The sequence below is a fragment of the Bison bison genome, unplaced genomic scaffold (genome assembly GCF_000754665.1).
Source record: "Bison bison bison isolate TAMUID 2011002044 unplaced genomic scaffold, Bison_UMD1.0 scf7180017864320, whole genome shotgun sequence".
NCBI lineage: Eukaryota > Metazoa > Chordata > Mammalia > Artiodactyla > Bovidae > Bison > Bison bison.
The window spans coordinates 265,270-290,569 of NW_011494892.1; the positions used below are offsets into that span (position 1 = coordinate 265,270).

Below are 25,300 nucleotides of genomic sequence, written 5' to 3' on the forward strand. Positions count from 1 at the left end.
TATTGTTGTATATCGCTTGATCGTGTCCGATTCTTTTTTGTGACCCCTTGGACTACAGCCCACCAGGCTCCCCTGTCCATGGGATTCTCCAGGCAAGAATACTGCAGTGGGTTGCCATTTACTTCTCCAGGGGATCTTTTTGACCCAGGTATCGAACTTGTGTCTCCTGCATCGGCAGGTGGATTCTTTACTGCTGAGCCATCAAGGAAGCCCTGATTTTAGCTTATCTTTTCACTCTAATAGTAGCGATGTTTGAGAAACTGATACTCCTAATTTGACTAGAGTCTCTTTTCTATGGTTCTTGTGTACAAGCACTTCTTATATCTCTTCAAAGAAGTCCTTTCCTCTCTAGGAATCATAAAGACATTCTTTAATATTTTCTTCTAAAGATTTTAGGTTTTGTTTCTACATTAAAGTTTATAATCCTTCTGGAGTTGGTTTTTGTGTGTAATGTGAGATGTGGATGAAGATTCTTTTTTCCTCATGGGTCACCAGTTGTCCCTTCTCCAGTGACTGAAGGAAGACTCCTTTCCTTGTTGGTCAGCGGGATCCCTCTGTCACCCTTCCGCTTTCTGTGGATGTGCTAGTCTGTCTCCTGGTTTTCCTCCTCATTCTACTAGTCTGTGTCTGTCCACGGCTTCTAACATGTTGTCTTACTCATGGTAGCTCTAACTAAAGTGTTAACCCCAGGTAGGACATACTCCTTACCATATTCTTCTTCAAGCACATGCTACCTCTTTGTGGATCTTTGCTCTGCTCTGAAAGTATGAGAATCACCTTGGGCCAAATACACTGAAAAAGCACACTGATATTTCAGTGGGAGTTGTGTTACATTTCTAGCTCTGTTACTTCTTAAAGCAGTCTCTTCTCTCTCTGGAGCCTTGGCACCTTGGCAGAGGCACGGTGTGCTTTGCAACGACCTGGGCCAGGTGTTGCATACACTGTGCAGGGCGCGGCAGGCAGACTGCAGGCTTGAGGGGCTGAGCCAGCGGGCTAGGCACCTAACACCTGCTTACTCGAAAAAGATATGTTGGCTCTCGTGTCAGGGAGCCCAAGTTCGGGTGCAGGGTACAGTCTCTGGTCAGGACCTGCATCTTCCAGACTCTACTCTGCCACTCTGCTCACAGAAGACCTTTTCCATGTGGTGCCAAAGGCGGGCAGCCCCCAGGCCCTTGCTGTCCCCTGCCTGCGACTCAGCCCAGCTGCTCCCTGCAGCAGGACTGGTGGTGCCGGGCCAACAGGCAGCTCCCCAAGAAGCTGGTGTCCAGGGCAGCCTTGCTCCAGGAACAGCTGAGGGAGAACTGGATCTTTCACCTAAATACACAAGATAAGTGAGGGAAATTCCTGTAAATAGTAATCACTCGTCATGAATTTTCAATATTTAATACAGGAAAAGTCCCTTCACGTATGACTTTTCCTGAACACATACATAAAGTGCAGTATCTCATCCGTGTGTATCCACACCCATCTCCGCGTTCCCTTTTTCACTTGACAGTAAATCTGGAGATCGTTCCGCATTAGTAAGTGTTGACAGTCATCAGCCTTTTTCAGCTGCGTGATAACCCACAGACGTTACTCGCTAGTCTGTGTCTGCGTGGTAGTCCTTCACCGTCTGATGCCTTCCTTCTGTGTGAAGAGCTTGTGTTCTTTCTGGACTTGGGCACAGGAGGTGTGGAGGAGGGGGTCCGTCTCCTTTTGGAGGGTTCTGAAGGAGCAGGTCTCTGAGTGACTGCTCTTCCAGGCTTATGTTAGGGGATAACAGGACTTTTACATGATGGTACAGAAAGCCTTCTATTCCTCCTCTTGGTCTTAGTTTTGCTGTCATCTTTGTGGAGATCCTCAGAAAGGAAACTCTTATCAGTCAGTATGTTTTGATTCTCTGATAACTATTTCTTTGTTTAGCAGTTTGTTTTCTCAAGATTTTAGGATGGATGTACAGTAGGAGGCAGGAGAGCCCATTCTCATTTCCGGTCTTTTTGCCCTGTGGTGAGCACACTGCTAAGGAGTTTCCCTTGTTTAGGGGCCCTCCAACTAGGGAAGGGCACCCTTCCTGACCATATTTGGGTTCGTGGTGGAGTTTTAGATGTTGTGAAACCCCTGTGATATTGGAAGTAAGCTTTCTTCCTACATTGCATTGTTCTGGAGAACAGGTTTTATGTAGTGTGGGGTTTTATTGCCTGTTTAAAGGAATTTGTGATCCAACAACAGGTTCAGAGTGACTGCTCAGACTCTTGTTTTAGGCTCAGTGGGGAATGGCCAACGGTGCCCCTTCCTTCTGCCTCCTGCTCTTTGTTTACAAAGGAGGCACCTGCTTCCTGGCTCTGCAGGGACGGCTGAGAGACCCTAAAGACAAAGGCACTGTGCTCAGTCCTGTCTGTGTTTCAGTCCAGTCGTTCAGTCGTGTCCGACTCTGCAGTCGCATGGACTGCAGCACTCCAGGCTTCCCTGTCCATCCCCAACTCCAGGAGCTGGCTCAATCTCATGTCCATCCAGTCAGTGATGCCATCCAACCATCTCATCCTCTGTTGTCCCCTTCTCCTTCCTTCAGTGTTTCCCAGCATCAGGGTCTTTTCCAGTGAATCAGCTCTTCGCATCAGGTGGCCAAAGTATTGGAGTTTCAGCTTCAACATCAGTCCTTCTAGTGAATATTCAGGACTGATTTCCCTTAGGATGGACTGGTTGGATCTCCTTGCAGTTCAAGGGACTCTCAAGAGTCTTCTCCAAAACCACAGTTCAAAAGTATCAATTCTTCAGTGCTCAGCTTTCTTCACAGTACAACTCTCACATCCATAGATGACTACTGGAAAAACTACAGCCTTGACTAGACGGACCTTTGTCAGTAAAGTAATCACAATCTGCTTTTTAATATGCTGTGTAGGTTTTCCTGCAAGGAGCAAGAGTCTTTGAATTTCATGACTGCAGTCACCATCAGCAGTGATTTTGGAGCTCAAGAAAATAAAGTCTGACACTGTTTCTTCATCTGTTTGCCACGAAGTGATAGGTCCAGATGCCATAATCTTAGTGTTTTGAATGTTGAGTTTTAAGCCAGCTTTTTCACTCTCCTCTTTCATTCTCATCAAGAGGCTGTTTAGTTCCTTTTTGCTTTTTTCCATAAGGGTGATGTCATCTGCATATCTGAGGTTATTGATACTTCTCCAGGCAATCTTGACTCCAGCTTGTGCTTCATCCAGCCTGTCATTTTGCATGTTGTACTCTGCATATAAGTTAAATAAGCAGGGTGACAATATTCAGACTTGACATACTCCTTTCCCAATTTTGAACCAGTCCATTGTTCCATGCCCAGTTCTAACTGTTGCTTCTTGACCTGCATACAGATTTCTCAGGAGGCAGTTAAGGTCGTCTGGTATTCCCATCTCTTTAAGAATTCCACAGTTTCTTGTGATCCACATAGTCAAAGGCTTCTGGCATAGTCAATAAAGCAGAAGTAGTTGTTTCTCTGGAATTTTCTTGCTTTTTCAGTTTGATCTCTGGTCTGTATTTAAATTAATCAAAATGAAAATTGAGTAACTAAAAATGAAAATTCAGTTCCTTAGCCACATTCCAGGTACTTAATCCCCACATGTTGCTGGTAGCTTCCTGGCCAGAACAGCAAGGGACAGCTCCACCAGCGCAGAGACTCCTGTTGGGCAGTCTGCTTGCAGTGTTTATTTTACACAAAATGACAAAGATGTGCCTTGTTTTCAGCATCCGATTTCTTTGTCCATCTCTACTGTGAGATGAGATTCTTCATGCAGCCTTCTTTTTCATTGTTCTAGTCTCTAGAAGAAGTATGTGACCTGCTGCACGCAGCCCCTTTCCAGAACATCTTGCCAAGGGTCCATGTGAAAGGTGAGCCAGTCCTCTGACCAGGGTAGGGACACATGTCTGTGTTGCCAGAGAGTTCTCTTTAGTTAAAAAGCCAGCTTTGAGTTTGCTTCCTGTTCAGTCACATCCTGGAAGTAATATAATATAGTTAAATGAATACTGAATAAAGGAAGTACTTAGGATGGAAATGCTGTATCTTGATTGTTTCAGAATAGCATGGGAGCAGGGCTATTAGGTATATATGAAAGAAGAATGCCATGAGCTCATGATTGTAGCAACAGATAGTCACAGAGGATTCATTGTACTGTGCTGTTTTTGACTACATTAAGTTTTTAAAAGTTTGAATATTGAGCAAAGACTCAGTTCTCTGTTTGAGTTAAAATAGCAGATGAGCCAGTTCCATAAAAGAATTTTCAAAGAGAACCTCTATGCATAATGTTAAATATTTTTCATTTGGGTTTTTCTTTTTTTTTTTTTTTTTTACAAAATTAAACTTATGCAATTGTTATTCATACAAGGAATAGAGTATAAAATATTTTTTTCCACCGTAGAGGGAGAGAGACTTGATGCCAAAATGAAAAGACTAGAATCAAAGTATGCCCCACTGCACCTTGTCCCTCTGATCGAAAGACTGGGAACTCCACAGGTAATGCAACATGCTGCTGTGAGCTGGGCGCCCAGCTGGGCTGGTCCTTGGCAGGGTGGATGGACTCTGGGTGAGACCTAGTCCTCAGGCATCAAGAGATTGCATGGGCCTGCTCAGCTACTCAGGCCTGAGTTTTCCAAGTGAGTTTTATAATAGGACCTTGTCACAGGGTGGCTGGGAAGTGTGAATGAGCTAACACGTGAAAGGACGCGGAACATCATGTGGCAGGTGAGGCGTGCACAGTAAACATCGCTGTTTTTGTTGTCCACCCCTTCATGAAGAAAGCTTTCTCATTGGTTTTTAAGAACAGGAGGCAGGGAGGAACTTAAGCTAGCTACATCAGAGTCTCTCAACCTGTTGCCATTTTGGATGAGATAATTCTTTGCTGGGGGGACTGTTCTATGAATTGTAGGACATTTAGCAGCATCCCTGGCCTCTACCCACTAGATGCCACTAGACCCAGAAGCTATGAAAACCAAGTATCTCCATATGTTGCCAAATGTCCTCATGAGGTAAACCTCTCCCTTAAGAACAACTGTGCTTGACAGTTCTATTTAGTCTGATAAGACATATAAGTAATAGCTGACGTATTTTGTTGATGTTTATTTTTAAAAACCCTCTTCTGCAAGGTGTGATAGTTTCCAGTGAGTCAAAAACAATACTGGAGTACTTCGACTTCAGCATTCTAGCTGCCTGCCATGCCTGTGACATTTTGTCCTTTTGCAGCAAATTGCAATAGCAAGAGAGGGGGACCTGCTGACAAAGGAGCGTCTCTGCTGTGGCCTGTCCATGTTTGAAGTCATCCTGACCCGGATCCGGACCTTTCTGGATGACTCCATCTGGCGCGGGCCTCTGCCCAGCAATGGGGTCATGCACGTAGATGACTGTGTTGAGTTTCACAGACTCTGGAGTGCCATGCAGTTTGTCTACTGCATTCCTGTGGGAACACACGAGTTTACAGTCGAGTAAGTGAGTGCTCAGGGAAGGGAAATGGGAGAGAAGCCGGCGTTAGGCTCATGCAGAGAACCACTTTCCTCTGGAAATGGATCCCCATATTGCTGAGCTGCAATAAAGCGGCTTAAATAGGGGCTGTTACCTGATGCCTAGGAAATGCCTCAGGGCTGGGCTTCTGGAGTTTTCTGAACTCATGGAGACTTATGCAAGTCAGTTGTGTATTTTGCTAGACAGGAGGACCACCAGCACTTCATGAACTCATTCTTCATGGCAGGGCCTTGATCTAAAAAGAGGTTCAGAAACAGTTTGCCACAGGAACCCCAAAGAGGTGTTTACCAAACCAGGGACACAGCTCTGCTCACATACCCTGCGGGGCACACAGGTGGTTTGGCCACTGGCATCTGGTTGCCCGTTCCACCTCCTGCTTCTTGTCTCCAGGCAGTGCTTTGGCGATGGGCTCCACTGGGCTGGCTGCATGATCATTGCGCTGCTTGGGCAGCAGCGCCGCTTTGCTGTGCTGGATTTCTGCTACCATCTGCTCAAAGTCCAGAAACACGATGGCAAAGACGAAATCATCAAAAATGTGGTATGTGGAAGCTTCACAAAGACAGACATTTTCTATTTATTTAAAGTTGTTTTTTTTCCCTGTGAATGTTTCTCATCTGAGGACAAAAGGTGCCACCAAATGAAACTTTCTTTTCACCCAAATGAGTCCAAATAGAGTTAGTGAGCAAAGGAGTCTGATGCCATTTTCCTTCTGTTTTCAAGGTATGTAGATCTTCTTGTGTTTGTCATTTTATGGATTCTTTGTAATTGAATTCCAGAAAATACTTATTATCTTTTCAAATATTTTAGTTTTTCTTCCATTTGGGGACTTCATCAGACATGTCTATACTTCAGTTTAGGCACTCAGTCGTGTCCAACTCTTTGCAACCCCATGGACTGCAGCACGCCAGGCCTCCCTGTCCATCACCAACTCCCAGAATCCACCCAAACCCATGTCCATTGAGTCGGTGATGCCATCCAACCATCTCATCCTCTGTCTCCACTTCTCCTGCCTTCAATCTTTCCCAACATCAGGGACTTTTCAAATGAGTCAGCTCTTCGCATCAGGTGGCCAAAATATTGGAGTTTTTGCTTCAACATCAGTCCTATGAACACCCAGGACTGATCTCCTTTAGGATGGACTGGTTGGATCTCCTTGCAGTCCAAGGGACTCTCAAGAGTCTTCTCCAACACCACAGTTCAACAGCATCAATTCTTCGGTGCTCAGGTTTCTTTATAGTCCAGCTCTCACATCCATATAACTACTGGAAGAACCATAGCCTTGACGGACCTTTGTTGACAAAGTAATGTCTCTGCTTTTGAATATGCCGTCTACGTTGGTCATAACTTTCCTTTCAAGGAGTTTAAGTGTCTTTTAATTTCATGGCTGCAATCACCATCTGCCGTGATTTTGGAACCCCCAAAAATAAAGTCAGCCACTGTTTCCCCATCTATTTGCCATGAAGTGATGGGACCGGATGCCATGATCTTAATTTTCTGAATGTTGAGCTTTAAGCCAACTTTTTCACTCTTCTCTCACTTTCATCAAGAGGCTCTTTAGTTCCTCTTCACTTTCTGCCATAAGGGTGCTATCATCTGCATATCAGAGGTTATTGATATTTCTCCTGGCAATCTTGATTCCAGCTTGTGCTTCATCCAGCCCAGCCTTTCTCATGATGTACTCTGCATATAAGTTAAATAAGCAGGGTGATAATATACAGCCTTGGCGTACTCCTTTTCCTATTTGGAAGCAGTCTGTTCCATGTCCAGTTCTAATTGTTGCTTCCTGACCTGCATACAGGTTTCTCAAGAGGCAGGTCAGGTGGTCTGGTTTTCCCATCTCTCTCAGAATTTTCCACAATTTATTGTGATCCACACAGTCAAAGGCTTTGGCATAGTCAATAAAGCAGAAATAGAGGTTTTTCTCAACTCTCTTGCTTTTTCAATGATCTAGCACATGTTGGCAATTTGATCTCTGGTTCCTCTGCCTTTTCTAAAACCAGCTTGAACATCTGGTAGTTCACGGTTCACATATTGCTGAAGCCTGGCTTGGAGAATTTTGAGCATTACTTTGCTAGCGTGTGAGATGAGTGCGATTGTGTAGTACTTAACATCTCTCAGTTTTCTGCGTCAGAGGTCGGGAACAGCGTGGCTCAGCTGGGTCTTCCATTTACTGTTTCACAAGGCCACTGGCAGTGTGTCTGTAGGGCTGTGTGCTCTTCTGGAGCCTCTAGTTATGGATCTACTTCCAGACTCATTCAGGTGGTTGGCTCCATTCAGCTCCGTTCCATTGGAGAGCTAAGGTCTCCATTTCCTTGCTGGTTATTTAGCTCACATCCCTTCTCATGCTTTCCACATGGCCCCTTCCAGCCAACATGATCAAGTCCCTCTCACACTACTAATCTAATTTTGTGCCGCGCCTCTGCTGTCTTCAGCTGGAGAAAGTTCTCTGCTCAGTATGATTAGATTGGATCCACCTGGGTAATCCATCCTACTTTTCCTATTTTAAAGTCTGTAACCACCTAACTATATTTGCAAGGTCCCCTTTGCTATTGGAAAATAATACATTTACAGGCTCCAGGGACTGGAACATGGACATCTTAGGGGCCATTCTACCTCCCATACCTCCATTTCCTTGGCTGTCTGGCTGTACCCAAGTACTGACTTAACTGATTTCACCTCAGTGTGATCTGCTGTGTTTTTAACTTTTGAAAGTCACTAGTTTATATTTAACATGTTGATTTCCTTCTCCAAATCTTGGTAGTAATTGATAATTTTATCTTCACAGAATTTTTTCCATTTTTGTTTCTGTATACATCTAGTCTAAATGCATAAAGAAATGTCATCACATAGTCTTTACTTTTCAGTTCCAAGACCTCAAGGGGTATCTAAAACTCTGAAATGTTTCATTGTTTATTGGATTTCTATTTGGCAGCTTTTGTTTGGTTGAACTTAATTTGGGATGCCTTTCTCCCTGGATTTCCATTTACTGTTCATCTCCCAGAGTTATTATCAATGTGGAACCACTTTTAACTTCCTAAGAGGTCCAGGCTTGGTGGAGAGCCTTGGAGTGCAGTCCACTTTGCTTAAAGCCCAGCCTGTCTCTTCATCCCACCCCTGCTGGTAGCATCTGTCTCTGAGGAGCCTGGCTTTTCCCTCACTTCTTGCATAGGCAAAACCAGCAGTGCTTTAAACTGGAATAGACTTTATAAAGTTTGTTCTGTTTTCATTTTTGTGTGTTTTTTAACATAGTTCTATTATAGCAGGAAGTGACATGACGTGAAAGTCGCCCAGTCGTGTCCGACTATTTGCAACCCCAATAGTCCATGGAATTCTCCAGGCCAGAATACTGGAATGGGTAGCCTTTCCCTTCTCCAGGGGATCTTCCCAACCCAGGGATTGAACCTAGGTCTCCTGCGTTGCAGGCAGATTCTTTAATGAGGGAAGCTCATTATAGCAGAAAGTGAAAGTGAAGTCGTATCAGACTCTGCGACCCGTGGACTGTAGCCCACCAAGCTCCTCTGTCCATGGGATTCTCCAGGCAAGAATACTGGAGTGGGTTGCTGTTTCCTTCTCCAATTATAGCAGAAGGGTCTATCAAAGCACCCTGTCCACAATAACTGGAAATTACTTGTGTTGTGTTGGTTACTGGGCTTCATCTTCACATTTCTAGCTCTTAGGACACCATAGTTCTCGATACCAGTCTGTTGAATAAACAGGTCTTTAAGTTTTACACGTGAATCTACAGTAGCATGAAGCCAACAGAGAAATGTTGCAGTAGAGATGGTATGTGTCAATAGTTGGCTGTAATTTTTCTAATATGAAAATGCTGAGGTATTTTGAAGCATGAAGAATAAATGACAGCTATCCTAATTTTAATTGTTGTAGCCTTTGAAGATGATGGTGGAAAGAATTCGCAAGTTCCAGATTCTAAATGATGAGATAATCACTATCTTGGACAAGTACTTGAAGTCAGGTGATGGAGAGAGCACACCAGTGGAGCACGTCCGCTGCTTTCAGCCACCCATCCACCAGTCCCTGGCCAGCAGCTGAGGGAGTGTGTGTCACCTGTTTTTCAAGAGTTCCAGTACTGACTGCATTTAAGATCTAGAAGGGCATGTTTTTCTTTCCATAAACTATTTAGTGGGATTTTTGAGAACTATTTTTCAGTATCTCTGTGCCTGTTAAAATAAGGGGGTGCTTTTCAATCTAAAAGCTTGATTTTACAAAATTGACTTATTTTTCTACACTAAAATTGTATATACTTTTAGTAATTGCAAAATCTGAGAATGTTGACTGCAGATTGTTGCCTTCATGTTCTTACAAAATCATTTTCCATTTTTTTGTGGAATGTTCCAACAGCTAGCTGTGTCAGGAAGTGCTGCTGAGTTCATCCATTTATCCTGTAACATTTAAGGAAAGATCTGTGAATTTAAGCAAGAAACTTAATACCAGCTAATTGTAATAAAACCCATTACCAATTAGAATAAACTTAATGATTAGCTTTTGTTGAGGGATTTTTCTGTTTTTTTAATGAAAACCTTTTCTAAGTCATTTCCCTTTCCCTTTTTGTGTCTTTCAAAAAGTAGTGAACTTGATTTCTCTGTTTCTACTAAATCCAGCTGTAACAAAATCTAGTTTGTGACAGGATTTAAAGGTTACAGAAATAAAAATAATGAAACCTGTTTGTGTTCATTCATTTACTGTGACCCTGTGCGCCCTGGCTTTGGTCAGGTACTTTCCCTACTTGCTCGAGTGCACAAACCAGGCTACAAGTCCAGGTCACCTGCAGCCATGAAGGAAGGGACAAGATTATGGTGGTAACTTCTATATGGTTTTAAAAACATTAATAGCAAAGTCCAGGTGCATTATCTACGGCACCAAAAATAAAGTCTGTGAACTACTTGGTTTTACTGTTTAACCTTAACATAAAACAGAACTGTTTTAGAAAAAGTAACCTAAAAATGTTGCTTGTGGTAACATGAAATAATAACCCTGGGGCCAGTATTCTCCTGCAGATTAAGAGGTAGTATCCGTGCTCACCCTATAATGGAAGTATAGAATATGATGAGTAAACTTAAATAATTCATGAGTTTTTATAACAATTATAAACTAAATAAGAATTTTAAGTGCTGTAAGATGTTAAATAATTACAAATTTATTACTATAAAGCTATTCATTCTCAATGAGGGCAATATCACACCCAAAGGGGTGAAAATTGGTTTTCATCTGTTGTGTACAAGCACAGATATAGTTACGGTTTCGTACATAAGCAAATATAGAGTATATCTGTGGTATTAAAATTACATGGAGAGAGGCAGTTAGGAAAAAAATGTCTACAGAGGTTCCTTAGAAGATCAATAATAAAATATTGGGAAAATGGAACGTGTTTCAGAGACCTGGAAAGTGTCAACTCTGCCCTGATAAGGCCAGTGAACAGTGAACCTCCCATGGATGGCTCCTTAGACAGCAGCCCAAGCTTAGTGACTGTGGGCAGGAGCAACAAAATGGAAACAGGCCCAAGCTCTTCCTACCTAGGTGGGGATGAGTTGTATTTTTGAGGCCAATTGATGACAGGTTTTGAAGCTGGACAGAGGTTCATTACACTGTTATTTTTTGCACAGGTTTGATGTTTTCTGTAAACATTTTTTTCATGGACATTTTAACAAAACCAAAATAGTGGTCCAAACTCGTAAGCAAAAATAAGTGCTACAGAGAAATTATATTTTACAAACACCCTGTTTGTTCTAAACATTCAGATTTAGAAGAGATCTTTCAGTTTTATTTCAACATGAGCTAAATTTAAGAATTTACCCTAGTCTTCTATTTTCCAGCGTTGTTAGAAGAGCTAAATGATAATATAACTCATTACAAAAATATATGGAAAAGTACAGGAGCTGATGTAAAATGGTAATCAAGGGTCCAGCCATCAAAGGATTAGAGTAACTGAAGAAAACCAGCCAGGCTGTAGTCTGACAAAGGATGTGCTGATTTAACAAAGTGTCATCTAGGAAGGCCATCAAATGTTCATGGTGGCAACTCCCAGCCTGAGAAGTACTTCCGTGCAGTGACTTTCTACCTTTTTTTGTTTGTAAGTTTCCTTCATTTAATAATTTAGGGGTCTCTTAATAGTTCAAAATTTAAATAATTCATTAAATAGGAGTCATTTTTATAGGTAAGATAAATTACAGGATAATGTATTAATTTTGTTTTTGTTTTAATCAAAAAGCCTTAAAATGATCAGGAATTGATAAGAATGAGCATGAAAAATGTACATTTCAGACTTTCATCACCAGTGGGGGGAAAAAGCCTTTTTATAGACCTAAAACTGTCATTAGTGCATTTAGATTTTGGTGAAGGAAAATTTAAAGTAACTCTACAATAATACAATGTTAATAAAAATGGGCCATGTATTGAGTCGTCATTTAAACATAAGTAATTTCTTGGTCCAAATTAGTGAAACCTTAAAAAAAAAAAAGGATTGTCTCTAGAGAACATCATTTGAGAACAATGCTTTTTCAGACACATTCTGATACTCAGATTCACTTTTTTATAACAGTTATAGATTAATTACATCTTTCTTCTAAAAAGCTGTCAGATTTCCGTTTCTTCGGGAGATACTTTCAGCAGTGTGTTGTTCGATTCCACAGGTTAAGCTCTCTTCATTATTATTAAGAACTTCATACATACTAGAAAGACTGCCATTCACTGCTTTTTCGTCTTTCCGAAAAGACACAGGCAGACTTGAGAGACTAAAGCTGACGTCTTTAAAGGCATGCAACAAGAATATTCCCACAATGATTGTAAAGAAGCCACTCAGAGTACCAATGACATCATCAACAGGCATATCTTGCCATTCCTTAAAAAGAATAGCTGAACAAGTTATAACTGATGTTGTGAAGAACACGTAATATATTGGAGTCACGATAGAAGTGTTGAATATGTCCAGGGCCCTGTTTAGGTAGTTAATCTGTGTGCTCACACAGACTATAAGGCTCAGCAGCAGGATCCAGGTCAGGGGATGTTGTAGCACAGGTTTTCCAGCAAACAGCTCTTTGATAGCAATGCCCAGGCCTTTAGCACAGGAGACTGAAACTGCCCCAATTACAGAGCAGATTGTGATATACACAAGAATGTTTGTCTGTCCATGGCGAGGTCCCACCACAAAGATTAATATCAAGGACACAATGACCACAAGTGTTGCAAAGACCACAAAACCTGGAGGAGGCAAAGAAAAATTATATTTAGTTAAATGTTTAAGTACTTGATAAGAAGGAGAAAAGCTGTGGTCCTAAAATAAAAATTAGCTTTCTTATGCTGCCCCAACAAAAACACAGTCATAATAATTTAGTTAGATGTACACACTGGAAGATTACGCTTCATATTCACAAATTATTATACTATTAACATTTTTAAAGTAGTATCTTGGGCCTCATAATTATACAGATATCCCTTGATTAACATGGGATTGAGTTGCATGGATCCAATTATACATGGATTTTTTTTCCCCAATAAATACAGTACAATACAATCTGAAGGCTGAACCTGTGGATGTGGAACCTCAGACATACAGGATGGACTGTAAGTGGGTGTTCTCAGATATCCCTAAGCTCTGTGTTGTTGAAGGGTCAAATGTATATATGTCAAAGAAAACAGTATCAGGCTGACTCACAGCCATCCGTCCAAGAACACTGCCCTACTTCCACCCACTGGGGTGCTCTCATTCCAAGAATAGGTATAATACAATCAGAACAATCAGAAACCAGTGGAGAGAAATTATGAGATGACCTTGAATGCTCAATGATCTGTAGATGCTAAAGAACATTTGTCTAATAGGAGCAAATTTTTTAAATATTTAGGGACCAACCACTGGCGTAAAAAATCAATAAGAGAACTTGACAATAACTATCGGGATCCAAGTTAGATAGGAGACTTGAAGCCAACATGATAATAGCTAATGACTGTATAGCACTACAGATCAGACACTTTTCTTAGCAATTTGCATCAATTAAGTCATTAAATTCTCACAACTACCCTGTAATACAGACACTGTCATTTGCAATTTTAAGATGAGGAAACAGAGCAGTTGTTTAATCTTTTAACTCCTTGAATTCTAGTAATATGATTTTTAGAGAAGGAAACACAAAAATAAGAATTTGTAAGGAGATGATAGAAACATGAAAGCCAAAAATCAGAAGATAGTAACTGATAACAGCAGATTCAAGAAAGCTGAATCCCACATCAGTAGTGATCAAAAATTAGAAAGTGACTCGGTGTGCTACAAAGAATGCTCTGAAGATACAAACTACCTCTAGAAGTGGGTTGAAGAAGAGACTAAAAACAGGAGGCCTAGCTAAAGTCTCTTCAAAGAGCACTGAGACCACGTCAGATCCCGGCCCAGTTCTGAATATCTCAGTGACCCGTCCCCTTGCCAGACCAGCTGAGTGCGTGGGGGCCTCACTAAAATGGGGCCCTGGAGGAAGGCATACGTCTATGATGGTAGCCATCTCCTCTTCCCCACTCAAATCCTAGATGCTGGCAAGCCAGATAGGAAACTTGGCTGGGAATCTGACCAGCTCAACTCTCAAGGCAGTCAAGGGTCACTAGAGAGGGGCCAAAACAAACAGAAGAAGTCTTTGTTAGTTCAACGTAGACAGAGGGAAACTTCAAAGACAATAATGAAATGAGAGGAATCAAAGCAGTCAAAATCTGAAGTAAAAGGAAGTACCCTGAGGTAGCTAGAGAAAGACCACACAAAGCAATGAAGACCCAGCGTAGCCAGAGAGAAATAAAAAGTATTTTGAAAAAGAATAAAATACAGTAAGACTAATAAAGTTTTTATTTTTTCATACCTGGATCTCCTAGCTTGTGAGACATTTCATTTAAGGTCTCAATCTCCTCTTCTTTTGGAGCATGAATAACCATAACTGTAGATCCCAGAATACTTAGCAAACATCCAATTTTTCCATGAAGATTAAGTCTTTCATTTAGAAAGTATGAAGAAAGAATGGCACTAAAATGGAGGGAAAGATGGAGGACTATTAATCAGCTACTTTTCTCATTTTTAAATATCAACACAACTTAAGAATTTAAATTACTGAACTCAAACTAAAACACTGAGCTTATAAAGATTCTAGCTTTCAGCCAAGGTAAAAAAAAATGCACATTCAATCATAAAATTAAAGTTTCTGGGAACCACCTGCTTCATCATACTCTTAAACCAGAATAGTTACCATCTTTCTACTGTAGGACATCAATATGAAATTTTACAATAAACAGAGCTATGATACAAATTTAAGAATCTAGGTCCATTTGGACTTATTTGCTCAACTTTATCCTTACTGAGTGATGAATCCATCATATATTTTCATTTAATTCCACATAACTTGCCTATTAATGATCAAGTTTTAATATTTTACAGCTAGTTTTATTGAAATCTTAAAAGTATAAACCTATAAATAATGGCATAACAGAAAATTAAGAATAAAAGACATTACCATAATACATATTTATTACACATAATACACAAATAGCATCTTGTATCTTTATACATTATACAGTTTCTTGAAAATTATATAATTTTGCATACAATATAGATTTAGGTAAATATTAATGTTAAAAAAAGGATAAAAATACCTATCAATCAACCATCTTTGGGAATACTAGCCAAAATCCAGACTTCAATATGGGCTTAGCTGTTTCGGCTAATGATTAAAACAACAGAAACAGGACAAGTCTTGGACTTGTTCCTTCCAAAAAAGTGTCCCAGGCCAGTCTTCAACCTTGCTCCAATCAATTACTTTCTAGAGAAGTTACAGAGATCTAGTCATCACCAGTCACCACCTACCAAAGTATACATGGGTCAAATGATAAATACTGTAACTAATGCAACTTGGAATTTTAAAATACTGCAATTAAAGTAGAACTAGTGTTGACTCTAAACACAAACAAGACAAAGCATAAAAGCATTTTCTCCCACAACTTGTTAGCTGGCCTATGCACAGAGAATAACATTTCAAAAGCAAACTACTACACAGCATAAAAAAAAGTCTCAAGGTTGTTTAAATATAAATTAAACTGAGCATGTGTAATTAGCAGGTACTGAATGCCTTAGAGATGAAACATTAACTGCTGTTTCTACACGTGAAGAGAAGGGTCCTCACCTTACTAGGACACTGAGTGCTCCTAAGGGAGTCACTAGGGTGGCTGGTGCAAATGCATATGCAGCAAAGTTGGCCACCTCGCCAGCTCCCACTTGGAGAAAGACAACAAAAGAAAATGCTCAGATAGGAACATATTTAGTCAAAACAGAAAAGGCTGCATTTTACATACATTTTTTAACACACTATTTAAATTGTTATTCATAAGGGTTCTCCTGTAAATTATCAACATTAGAATAGAATTCAAACCAATTAGAAACAATACAAACCTATAATTTTAATGGAAAATATCTAATTTCTATGTGGGTTTTTTGTTGTTTTTTTTTGGTTGGGCTGCGTGGCTTGTGGGATCCTAGTTCCCCAACCAGGGATCGAACCAGGGTCCTCAGCAGTGACAGCACTGAGTCCGAATCACTGGGCTGCCAGGTAATTCCCCTGTGTATGGGTTTTTTAAATCAAAAATTTAGTATTTATATCCTATGACAAACAAAAAATCAGCTTAAATAGATATAAAAGCCTTTTTTACTAGCTCTTTTCTTTTTTAAAACCCAACTCTTACATTCAGAAGATATTCTTGGGTTGCTACTATGCATCAGATGTTCTAGGATGAGGAAAAATAAAATAAGACATTTTAGTGAAGGGAAACAGACAAAACATAAAAATGAAGTATGCTATTCAGAAAACAAAGCAAGGGAAAGGAATGAAGAGCTGGTGCCAGGCAGATAATGTTGCCAGGCAAGGGTGCTTGGACAGAAAGTTTTGATCAGTCAGATATGGAGTGAGGGGTTTACCAGCAGCTATGTGTGGGGGGGAAATGGGGAGACATCCCAAGCAGGAAGAACAAGTACAAAATTTTGAGTCAAGACCATGTCTGGCATGTCTGAGCAGCAAGGAAGCCAGAGTGGCTCATACAGAGCAAGCATGCGGGGAGTGGCCAGGGAGAACAGGACCTTTGTGAGTCTCTCAATGGATTTCATCTGAGCTGAAAAGCCACTGAGGAATTTTAGCAGGGGAGGGACATGTGATCACATAAAATCACTCTTGGCTACGGTTTTCCAAAATGGTTATACACCTAGTAGTGTATGAGAGTTTCCTATTTCTCACTCTTCCCAACGTTTGCTAATCTGTTAATGGGAAACAGGATTATTTTATTATGCTTTGAATTTGCATTCCCCTTTTTCATATGTTTATTAGCCAAGTTAAATCTTTTAGTGAAGTAGTTTGGGTTTTTTACCAGTTTGTCTATTAGGGTATTTGTTTTCTCTTATTGATTTTAAGTAATCCTTCATATATTTTGAACACGAATATTTTCTCAGCTTCAAAAAAAGTCTTTGCTATTTCCCCATTTTGGTGTTTACTATGGGCTTCCCAGGTTGGCTCCAGTGGTAAAGAACCCACCTGCTAATGCAGGAGATGGAAGAGATCCCTGGGTTGGGAAGACTCCCTGGAGGAGGGCATGGCAACCCACTCCAGTATTCTTGCCTGGAGAATCCCAAGGACAGAGGAGCCTGGCGGGCTTCAGTCCACAGGGTGGCAGAGTCAAACATGACTAGAGACTTAGCATCAAGCAATTGTCAGTTCTGGCATTTTTTTGGCTTAGAAATCCTTTATCATCTTATCATCTTTAATTCACCTAAATTACTAATTTGAAATGGTTTTAGTCATGAATAGCTGAATTTTACTGAAATAATCATATAATTTTCTCCTTCAATTTAACACAGTAAATTACAGTGACTTGTTTTCCAAGATTATGCCAATTTTGCATCTGCAGAATAAATCTAACTTGCTCATATTATTTTGTGATTTTTACATTTAGGTTTGTGAATGAGACTAGACTTTATTTTTCCCTTCTTATTCTGTCCTGATCAGGTTTTCGTATTAGGATTATACTAGCTTTTTAAGAAGAATGAGGGAACCCCTTTTTCTATTATTAAGAAACTTCTTAAGACTACAATTATTTCTTCTTTAAATGACTGTGTAATTTACCTATGAAACCATCTGGGCTCAGGACTTAGTACATGCAAAGGTTTTAAAACTACAGCTTCAACTGGGTTAAGTTAGAGGAGTATTCCAGTTTTCTATTTCCTCATGAGTATTGATACACTTTACCTTTCCATAAATTTTATCTATATTTTTTATCAACTGGATGTTTTTCATAATATCCTGTTAATATCTATGAAACCTTAATTACATCACCTAGCTATTCTATCCTTTCCTTTTCTTGATCAGTTTCAACAAAAGGTTTGTCAAGTTCATTATTCTGAGCATTGACCCAAATCTCGCTTTAATACTTTGTTTTTCTATTTAAATACTTTTAGCTCTTCTCTTTACTCCTTCTATGGTTTATTCTACAATTCTTTTTCTATTTTCAACTAGATGCCTCATCTTTCTTTTCAATTATATTTATTTGAAACCATAAATTTTACTCTACTTCAGTTTTATTCCCTAAGTTATGATATTTTGTATTCTGTATCAACATACTGAAGTATTGTTTAAATTAAACATACTTTTAAAATATTTTAATTTCCATTCTGACTTCTTTGAACCATGGGTTACATAAAAGCGTATTTCTAAATTTCTACATGTATTTTTCATGTTGTATTTTTGTTACTGATTTCTAATATAATGATAATGATCTGTGAAAAACTTAATTAAATCCTTTGAAAAATTTCAAGACTGGCTTTATGGTCCAGCAAATAGTTCATCTGCATCAATATTCCATATGCACTTGAAAATAACGGAGACCTGAAGTTGCTGAGTTCAGTGAGTTAAGTTAAATCTGCTGTTCATATTTTCTATCACCTTAAGAATTTTCCTCTGCCTGTCCCATCAACTGCTCAGTGTCATATTAAAATCTCACTATATGAACCTGGATTTGTGTATTTCTCCGTGCTGTTCTGAGTTTCAAGGCCACATTATTCGTTTTATGTATTTATTTATGGCTGTACTGGGTCTTCGCTGTTTGCCTGTGCAAACATTCTTCAGTTTTCGGTGCGCGGGGGCTACTCTTTGTGGCGGTGCACAGGTTTCTCCTTGTAGTGGCCTCTTGTTGCAGAGCACGGGGTAAGGCTTAGCAGGTGCTGATATATGGGCTAAACTGCTCCAAGGCATGTGGGATCTTCCCAAACCAGGGATCAAACCCATGTCCCCTGCAATGGCAGGCAGATTCTCATCCACTGTGCCACCAGGGAAATCCTCAAGGCCATATTATTTATATATATTTTATCAGTCAGGACTGATAAAACCTCCTGAGTTGAACCCTTTGTTTTTAAGAAATAATCCTCTATCTCCAGTGTTGTTTTGGTATGAAGTTTATTTTTTCTAAAACAATAACAGAAATGTCAAGTTTCTTTAGGCATGTTTTTCCATCCTTCTCTTTCAGCCATTTTATATCCTCATATTTTACAGTGTACCTGACAACAGGCATGAAGTTTATTATTTGTTTTTATAATTCCAATAGAATAATCTTTGTCTTTAACTGGGCCATTTCATGCACAGTAGTTGATAGACCTGGATTTAAATATACCTGAGGCTGATTCATGTTGATGTTTCGTAGACACCAACACAATACTGCAAAGCAATTATCTTTCAATTAAAAATAAATTTTAAAAATAAGTTAAAAAATAAATATACCACATTTTAAAAGACTTTCAAGAGTTTAAATATTAATAATGTAATACTTCAAATATTCAGAAAAACAGAATAAAATATAAATGACAGCTATATATCCACCACCCGAGTGGTATCACCCTTCACAAGTTCTCTCTTTCAAAGGGGCCTGCTATGGAGTCTGTAGTTACCTCTAGGGCAGGAGTATCTCCAGCTCATCCTGAGCTTTATGCGTTTCCTGGCTAGGTAATTCTTAACTATCATGTTGGCTCTTTAATGCTTTTAAGAGGATGCTTTTTTATATCCTGTCCAGTCTTTCAACTTGTTTTCAGCGAATCTTATTATTAGTTTCATCTTCAAAACATCCAGAATTCTACCACTACTCACCACACTAACTGCCATTACTCTGGGTCCATGCCATTATCACCTCTTACCAAATTATTTCAATAGCTTCTTACTGGTTTCTCTGCTTTTGCCCCTATACAGTCTATGCCTCCACACAGCAGCCCAAGAGTTCCTATTAAAACCTGAGTCTGTACATGTTACCCCTTTGTTCAAGCCTCCAATAATCCCCCATCAAACATAAAAGTCAAAGTCTTTTCTGTGACGTACAAAGCCCCATGTAATTTAGGTCCTCATTACTTCTCTAAACTTAACCTCAACCACTGCCCTGCACTCCCACTCCGTTACTATCCTTATCTCTTTAATGGTTCCTGAGGTTTTAGTAATCCAGTGCTGTACAACAAAGCACCCCCAAAACTGGCAGCTTAAAACAACAAATGTCAGCCGTGTTTTCTGTTGGCCAAGACAATGATTTCTCATAGTTTCTGATGATCAGCAGGTACTTCTCAATCAGCGTCTTTCAAAACGTTGCAGTCGAGACACTATCTGGAGCCTGTGCCTTGCCACAACCTGGAGGACTCACATCCAAGGTAACTCATGTGACTGTTAAGGCAGTAACTTGAGTGTAGCCTGGGGACCTCTCCTCAGGCTGACTGTCCTCCAGCACAGAAGTTGGCTTCAGAATGACCAATCCAATCAATTAAGGCAAAACCTTAATGCCTCTGATGACTTAAGTCACAAGTCATCAACTCTGTTGTATACTTTGATCATAACGCATTAATTCAGTGTGAGAGGAGATAATACAAAGTTGTGACTACCAGGGAGCAAGAAGCTTTGCGGGCTATCTTGGGTTCTGCCTACCACATTTTAACCCGCCAGGCATGGTCCTGCTCACTGCCTTCATGTTTATTATTTCCTCCTGCTTAAAATGTTCTTCACCCAAATACCCATATGGTTCTTCACCCAAATACCCCTCACTTCCTTTATCTTTTACTCAAATATTATCTTTCCAATGAGGCCTGCCCTGGCCCCTCGACTAAAATATAAACCTATCTATCCTTCCTTTTACTACATCCCTTCTCTACGTACTACTAGCAAATGTCAGCATTTATCACTAACACACAGTTTAGTTTATCTTCTTTACTGTTGTCCACCTAGAAAGTAAAGTCTCCTGTGGATAAGAAGCACCTAGAACACCTGACACACAAAATGATCAAGAAGTATTTCCTGAATGAAGAGTTAAATTGTCTCTTTGTTATTTCAACTGCCCTTAGAAAAAAATTTTACATAATTCAATCCGGAATATTTTGAAAGCTCAGTGTCTTAAGGATCCCTCTTTCTATGTACCTTTTAAAAGACAATCATCAGAGCCCCCTCGCCTGCCCCCTTGCACCCCTCACAAGCATCCTACAGTAATAAACCTACTTCTTGCCTATCAAAAAAATAATACATAAATACACAAAATGTAATCATCAAAGTATGCACGGAAGTCTTAGCAAATGCATACCTCCTTTCTAATTTGGAATGAAAATCAAAGGAAGGACAGGAATGCTTTCTATGATCTTTCACTTAAGATCACCTTAAACTGAGCATAACTTTTAAAAATACATATATATGTCAGGCATGTTTTAATCAGATAGACAAAAGTTTTCTCATCCAAATTAAATAAACTATTAAACTGTTAAGTGACTTATACAGGCTTAAATTTTACATATTTTGAGTTTTGTTCATCAAAAAAACCCAGAATTTAAAGTTTTAAAATTTGCTGTTAATATAAATATGGTAATATGTAAAATAGTATACATAAATATTTCAATATACACCTATAGTATTTTCTTGAAACATCCTCTATACATACTTGATAGCAGTCCGGCCCACCATAACCATTCTTTGAGATACGCATGGCCACCTTGACCTGTCAATGAAAACATATTTCACTTTTTTGGAAGATTATTAGACTTCAATATATTTATGACAACAATTAGTAATGACAGATTTTAAAATATCATTTGCTTATTATTACTATATTGAATAAAGGTTTCATCATGATTACACCGGAGAAGGCAATGGCACCCCACTCCAGTACGCTTGCCTGGCAAATCCCATGGATGGAGAAGCCTGGTAGGCTGCAGTCCATGGGGTCGCTAAGAGTGGGACACGACTTCACTTTCACTTTTCACTTTCATGCATTGGAGAAGGAAATGGCAACCCACTCCAGTGTTCTTGCCTGGAGAATCCCAGGGATGGAGGAGCCTGGTGGACTGTGTCTATGGGGTCGCACAGAGTCAGACACGACTGAAGCGACTTAGCAGCAGCAGCAGAAGCATAATTACAAAGGGGATTTCTTAGATAATATTTTTATGATTATCTTAAAACAGGGGATGTGAGGATCACAAGAATGTGAATGAAGGAGTTAAATCAATCCTTCTATTTCAGTTCATAGTTCATGCTTTTGTTTTGTGAACTTACCTTCAATAAACAAAGTGAACCAATCAGAAACAGCCCAACTTCTAGTGAATGAGATAGTGGAGAAGCCATTTAGGTGTGGGTTGGCCCCACTTATGAGGTAGTAACCCTGGAGAAAAGGGTCCTTTATTGACCAGAACATAAAAAGTTTGAGCACTGCTCACAGTCTGGAGCTTCCAGGATATTCATCCTGCCTTTTCCTCTAGACCATCCTTCCCTTTCCTCTAGACCAAACTAACAAAATTCAGAAGCAATCAGTACTTAACCCATTATTCAAAAGAAAAGGTCAATGTGAATGAACCCTTTGATAAGCATATCCACATGGAAAGTGTGAGTACCTGACTTAGGAATGAGGATATACTTGTTCAAATAGTATATGCCAATACTTTCTCCTTTCTGCACGAAATCCAATTGAGGTCATTATTTTAAGAGCTTGATTAGGTATGGCTATAGAAATGGCACAGAAAAGAAGGAGGAGGTAATTTTTTTTTACTGCCAAAGCAGATTTTCCTATGAGAACAGAACTGGGTCTAAAACTGAAGCAGAGGCTGAATGACAGAACATGGCCAGAATGCAACATAAAGCTGGAAGCTGTTATGATACACCAAAGTTAGAGGGCGTTCAATCACATCAGGCATTTTCCAGGGGCTCATGGCTTGTCAGTAGTTTCTGGGGATCAACGTATACCACCAATCAGAATTTCACTCAACTGAGTACACCTCAACCCAAAGAAGCCAGCTCTCCTTCCTGCCAATTTGAGATCAGGAAGGAAAATGTCTAAGGAAAAAACAAACTTACTATCATAGACAAAAGAGCCTAGCCTTTGATAAGATTCTGATTCTATCCATATAAGCTCATTTCCTTCTCTGCAGACATATCAAAATTTAAAGAAAGGGCTGGATGCTAACTGGGTATTGGTCCCTATTCCCACTTTGATAATAACTCCAAGAGTGAGTAGTTAACTTATTTTGACTTTTTATTTTTCTTATTACAAAAGTGATTCTCTATAAACATTTACAATTCTTACAAAGTCCAAAGTTTTGAATATAGTCACCGGGAATGAAGATACAGTCTTCTACAGTCAAAGAACCCAAATATCAATGGATATTTGGACCCAAATATCATGTGTTCCACAAAGGAACACAATGATGCCATTTCAAAGTTACACAGGGCATAAATAACTTACCTGCTCTCGTGGAGCCTTTTCTGGCAAGTCGTAGAAGGCCTTTTTTTTTCAAAATGAAACTCCCTCCAATGAAAATACTGGAACTCATAGCCAATCCCAGACCAATATAAAAGTCATACTTTCCATGCCCCTGGCTCATTTCGCTTGTTACTTAAAAAGCTACTGTGAATCACATTGATCAAGAGCACAGAAACTGTTGGTGCTGGAGGCAGGATGATGCAGTCTTCAAATCTAAAGAGGGAAAACAAAATGAAATTTTCACAGAATGACAGGATGCATGATCACTGCAAAATTTTACTGTTTCTTTTCTCATAAAATAATACTTTTTATTACTACTATTAATAACATAAATATATTCACCATTTGTATTTAGCACTAATCTAATTATATATCCTCCAATTATGGAAAAAGATGGGATTGTGATATAAAACCAAACTTAAAAACTGGGACTTCCCTGGCAGTCCAGGGGTTAAAACTCCATGCTTCCACTGCAGGGGGCAATGGTTCAATCCCTGATCAGGAAACTAAGATGCTACATGCTGTGCGGTGCAGCCAAAAAAGAAAAAACACTGAACTCATAGAAACAGAAAACTCTGAAAGGTGGGGGTTAAGGGGTAGGGAAAGGGAGTGAAGGTGGTCAAAAGGTACAACCTTCCAGTTATAAGATTAATAAGTGACATAGTTAACAATACTGTATTGCGTAGGCTAGTGAATGTGGCTAGACAGTAGATCTTAATTCTCACTACAAAAAAAAAATAAAAACCCATTTAGCTATGTGTGGTCATCGATGAACGTTAACTAAACTTACTGTGGTAATTATTTTATAATATATACCTTACGCAGTATACCTTAAACTAATACAATGTTACATATCAACTACAATTCAATAAAACTGGGGAAAAAATAAAAGTAAAACCATATTTAAATTGATTTTATAAACTCTGGTTTCGTATTTTAAAAATGTTTCCTGTCTTAGCTGCACAGTCCATAGTTAACAAACTTTCCTAAGAAAAAAAAACTCCTCAGAATGAAAATGAGGCATAAAAATACACAAATCTAGTTTACAAAAACATTTACCAGTTTTACAAATGTGTCTTTCTGAATACGCTATACAAAGAAACAAAAAATTTTCTCAAGCATACATTTTCTTCTTAGAAATCTATGGAGATGTAAGTATATGGTAATTTATTTCTTATGTAGCCCATTCAGGAATGTGTAAGGAGAAGGCAGATGTCACATTATTTTGTTATAGTAGAGAATGAAGTCTAGCAGACAGATGTTTGTCAGGGTATGTGTGTGGTACTCTTGGCCCTTTTAGAAAACAGGAGGGTCATGGAACCTAGAAGACTCAAGCTATAAGACCAGAAAGGATGCGATGGCTTACCAAAGACTACAGTTTTTTTCAAACAGCCCAAACTCAGAACTCTATTGGCAAATGAACTAAATTGGGTAGAAAAGCAGAGGAAAAAGCACTTACTCGGCTGCAAGGTTTACTACTGATTATAACAAACTGCCAGCCCAACTTTCTGATATGTCTTGAGATGTTTTTAGTCCCACAATTTAACAACTGAATCCCAGAATTAATCTACAATTCAGTCAGGATCCTTAGTCATTAACCCTCACCGACCAGCCAGATTTTTCCATTCTTCAGGTTACAGGACACTGGCCTTTAACAAAAGCAACTTAATTTCCTATCTACCTGCCCCTCAATTACCTTATCCATCCACGCAAACGGGTTTTACTGAACATACGTTCTGTGCACTAAGCAGTATGATCAGCTGTTTGGATAAAATGGTAATAGCTTTTAGACTTCAGTGGGGAGACAGACAAGGGCAAGATTATAACAGGGGGTTGGGAGGTAAGTGAAATAGGTGAGGGAGATTAAGAGGTACAAACTTTTAGGTACAAATAAATGACTCACTGAGATGAAACATACAACATGGGGAACATAGTCAATACCAATGTAATATCTTTTTATGGTGATAGAGGGTAACTAGGTTCATCAAGGTGATCGTTTTGTAACATATAAAAATATAACTAATCCTGAAATGAATTTCTAAGGTCCCA

General features: G+C 39.4%; 2 protein-coding genes across 11 annotated transcripts in view; one reads left to right on the forward strand and one right to left on the reverse strand.

Annotated features, from left to right (window-relative positions):
* Nucleotides 1-10,156, forward strand: part of CYFIP1 (cytoplasmic FMR1 interacting protein 1) — a 109,453-nt gene extending 99,297 nt beyond the window's left edge. The window contains exons 27-31 of the mRNA XM_010852969.1: nt 3,777-3,849; nt 4,377-4,471; nt 5,198-5,436; nt 5,864-6,011; nt 9,359-10,156. Coding sequence (XP_010851271.1) covers nt 3,777-3,849; nt 4,377-4,471; nt 5,198-5,436; nt 5,864-6,011; nt 9,359-9,523 — 720 coding nt within the window. The 3' untranslated portion in view covers nt 9,524-10,156. The remainder of the gene's footprint in view (nt 1-3,776; nt 3,850-4,376; nt 4,472-5,197; nt 5,437-5,863; nt 6,012-9,358) is intronic.
* Nucleotides 10,157-10,605: 449 nt separating this feature from the next.
* NIPA2 (non imprinted in Prader-Willi/Angelman syndrome 2) overlaps nt 10,606-25,300 on the reverse strand; it is a 21,809-nt gene continuing 7,114 nt past the window's right edge. For all 10 annotated transcript variants that reach the window (XM_010852980.1, XM_010852975.1, XM_010852977.1 and 7 more), the window contains 5 exons: nt 23,234-23,464; nt 21,440-21,496; nt 15,634-15,724; nt 14,323-14,483; nt 10,606-12,688 (listed from right to left, as the gene is read on the reverse strand). In XM_010852980.1, coding sequence (XP_010851282.1) covers nt 12,054-12,688; nt 14,323-14,483; nt 15,634-15,724; nt 21,440-21,496; nt 23,234-23,372 — 1,083 coding nt within the window. In that variant the 5' untranslated portion in view covers nt 23,373-23,464 and the 3' untranslated portion in view covers nt 10,606-12,053. The remainder of the gene's footprint in view (nt 12,689-14,322; nt 14,484-15,633; nt 15,725-21,439; nt 21,497-23,233; nt 23,465-25,300) is intronic.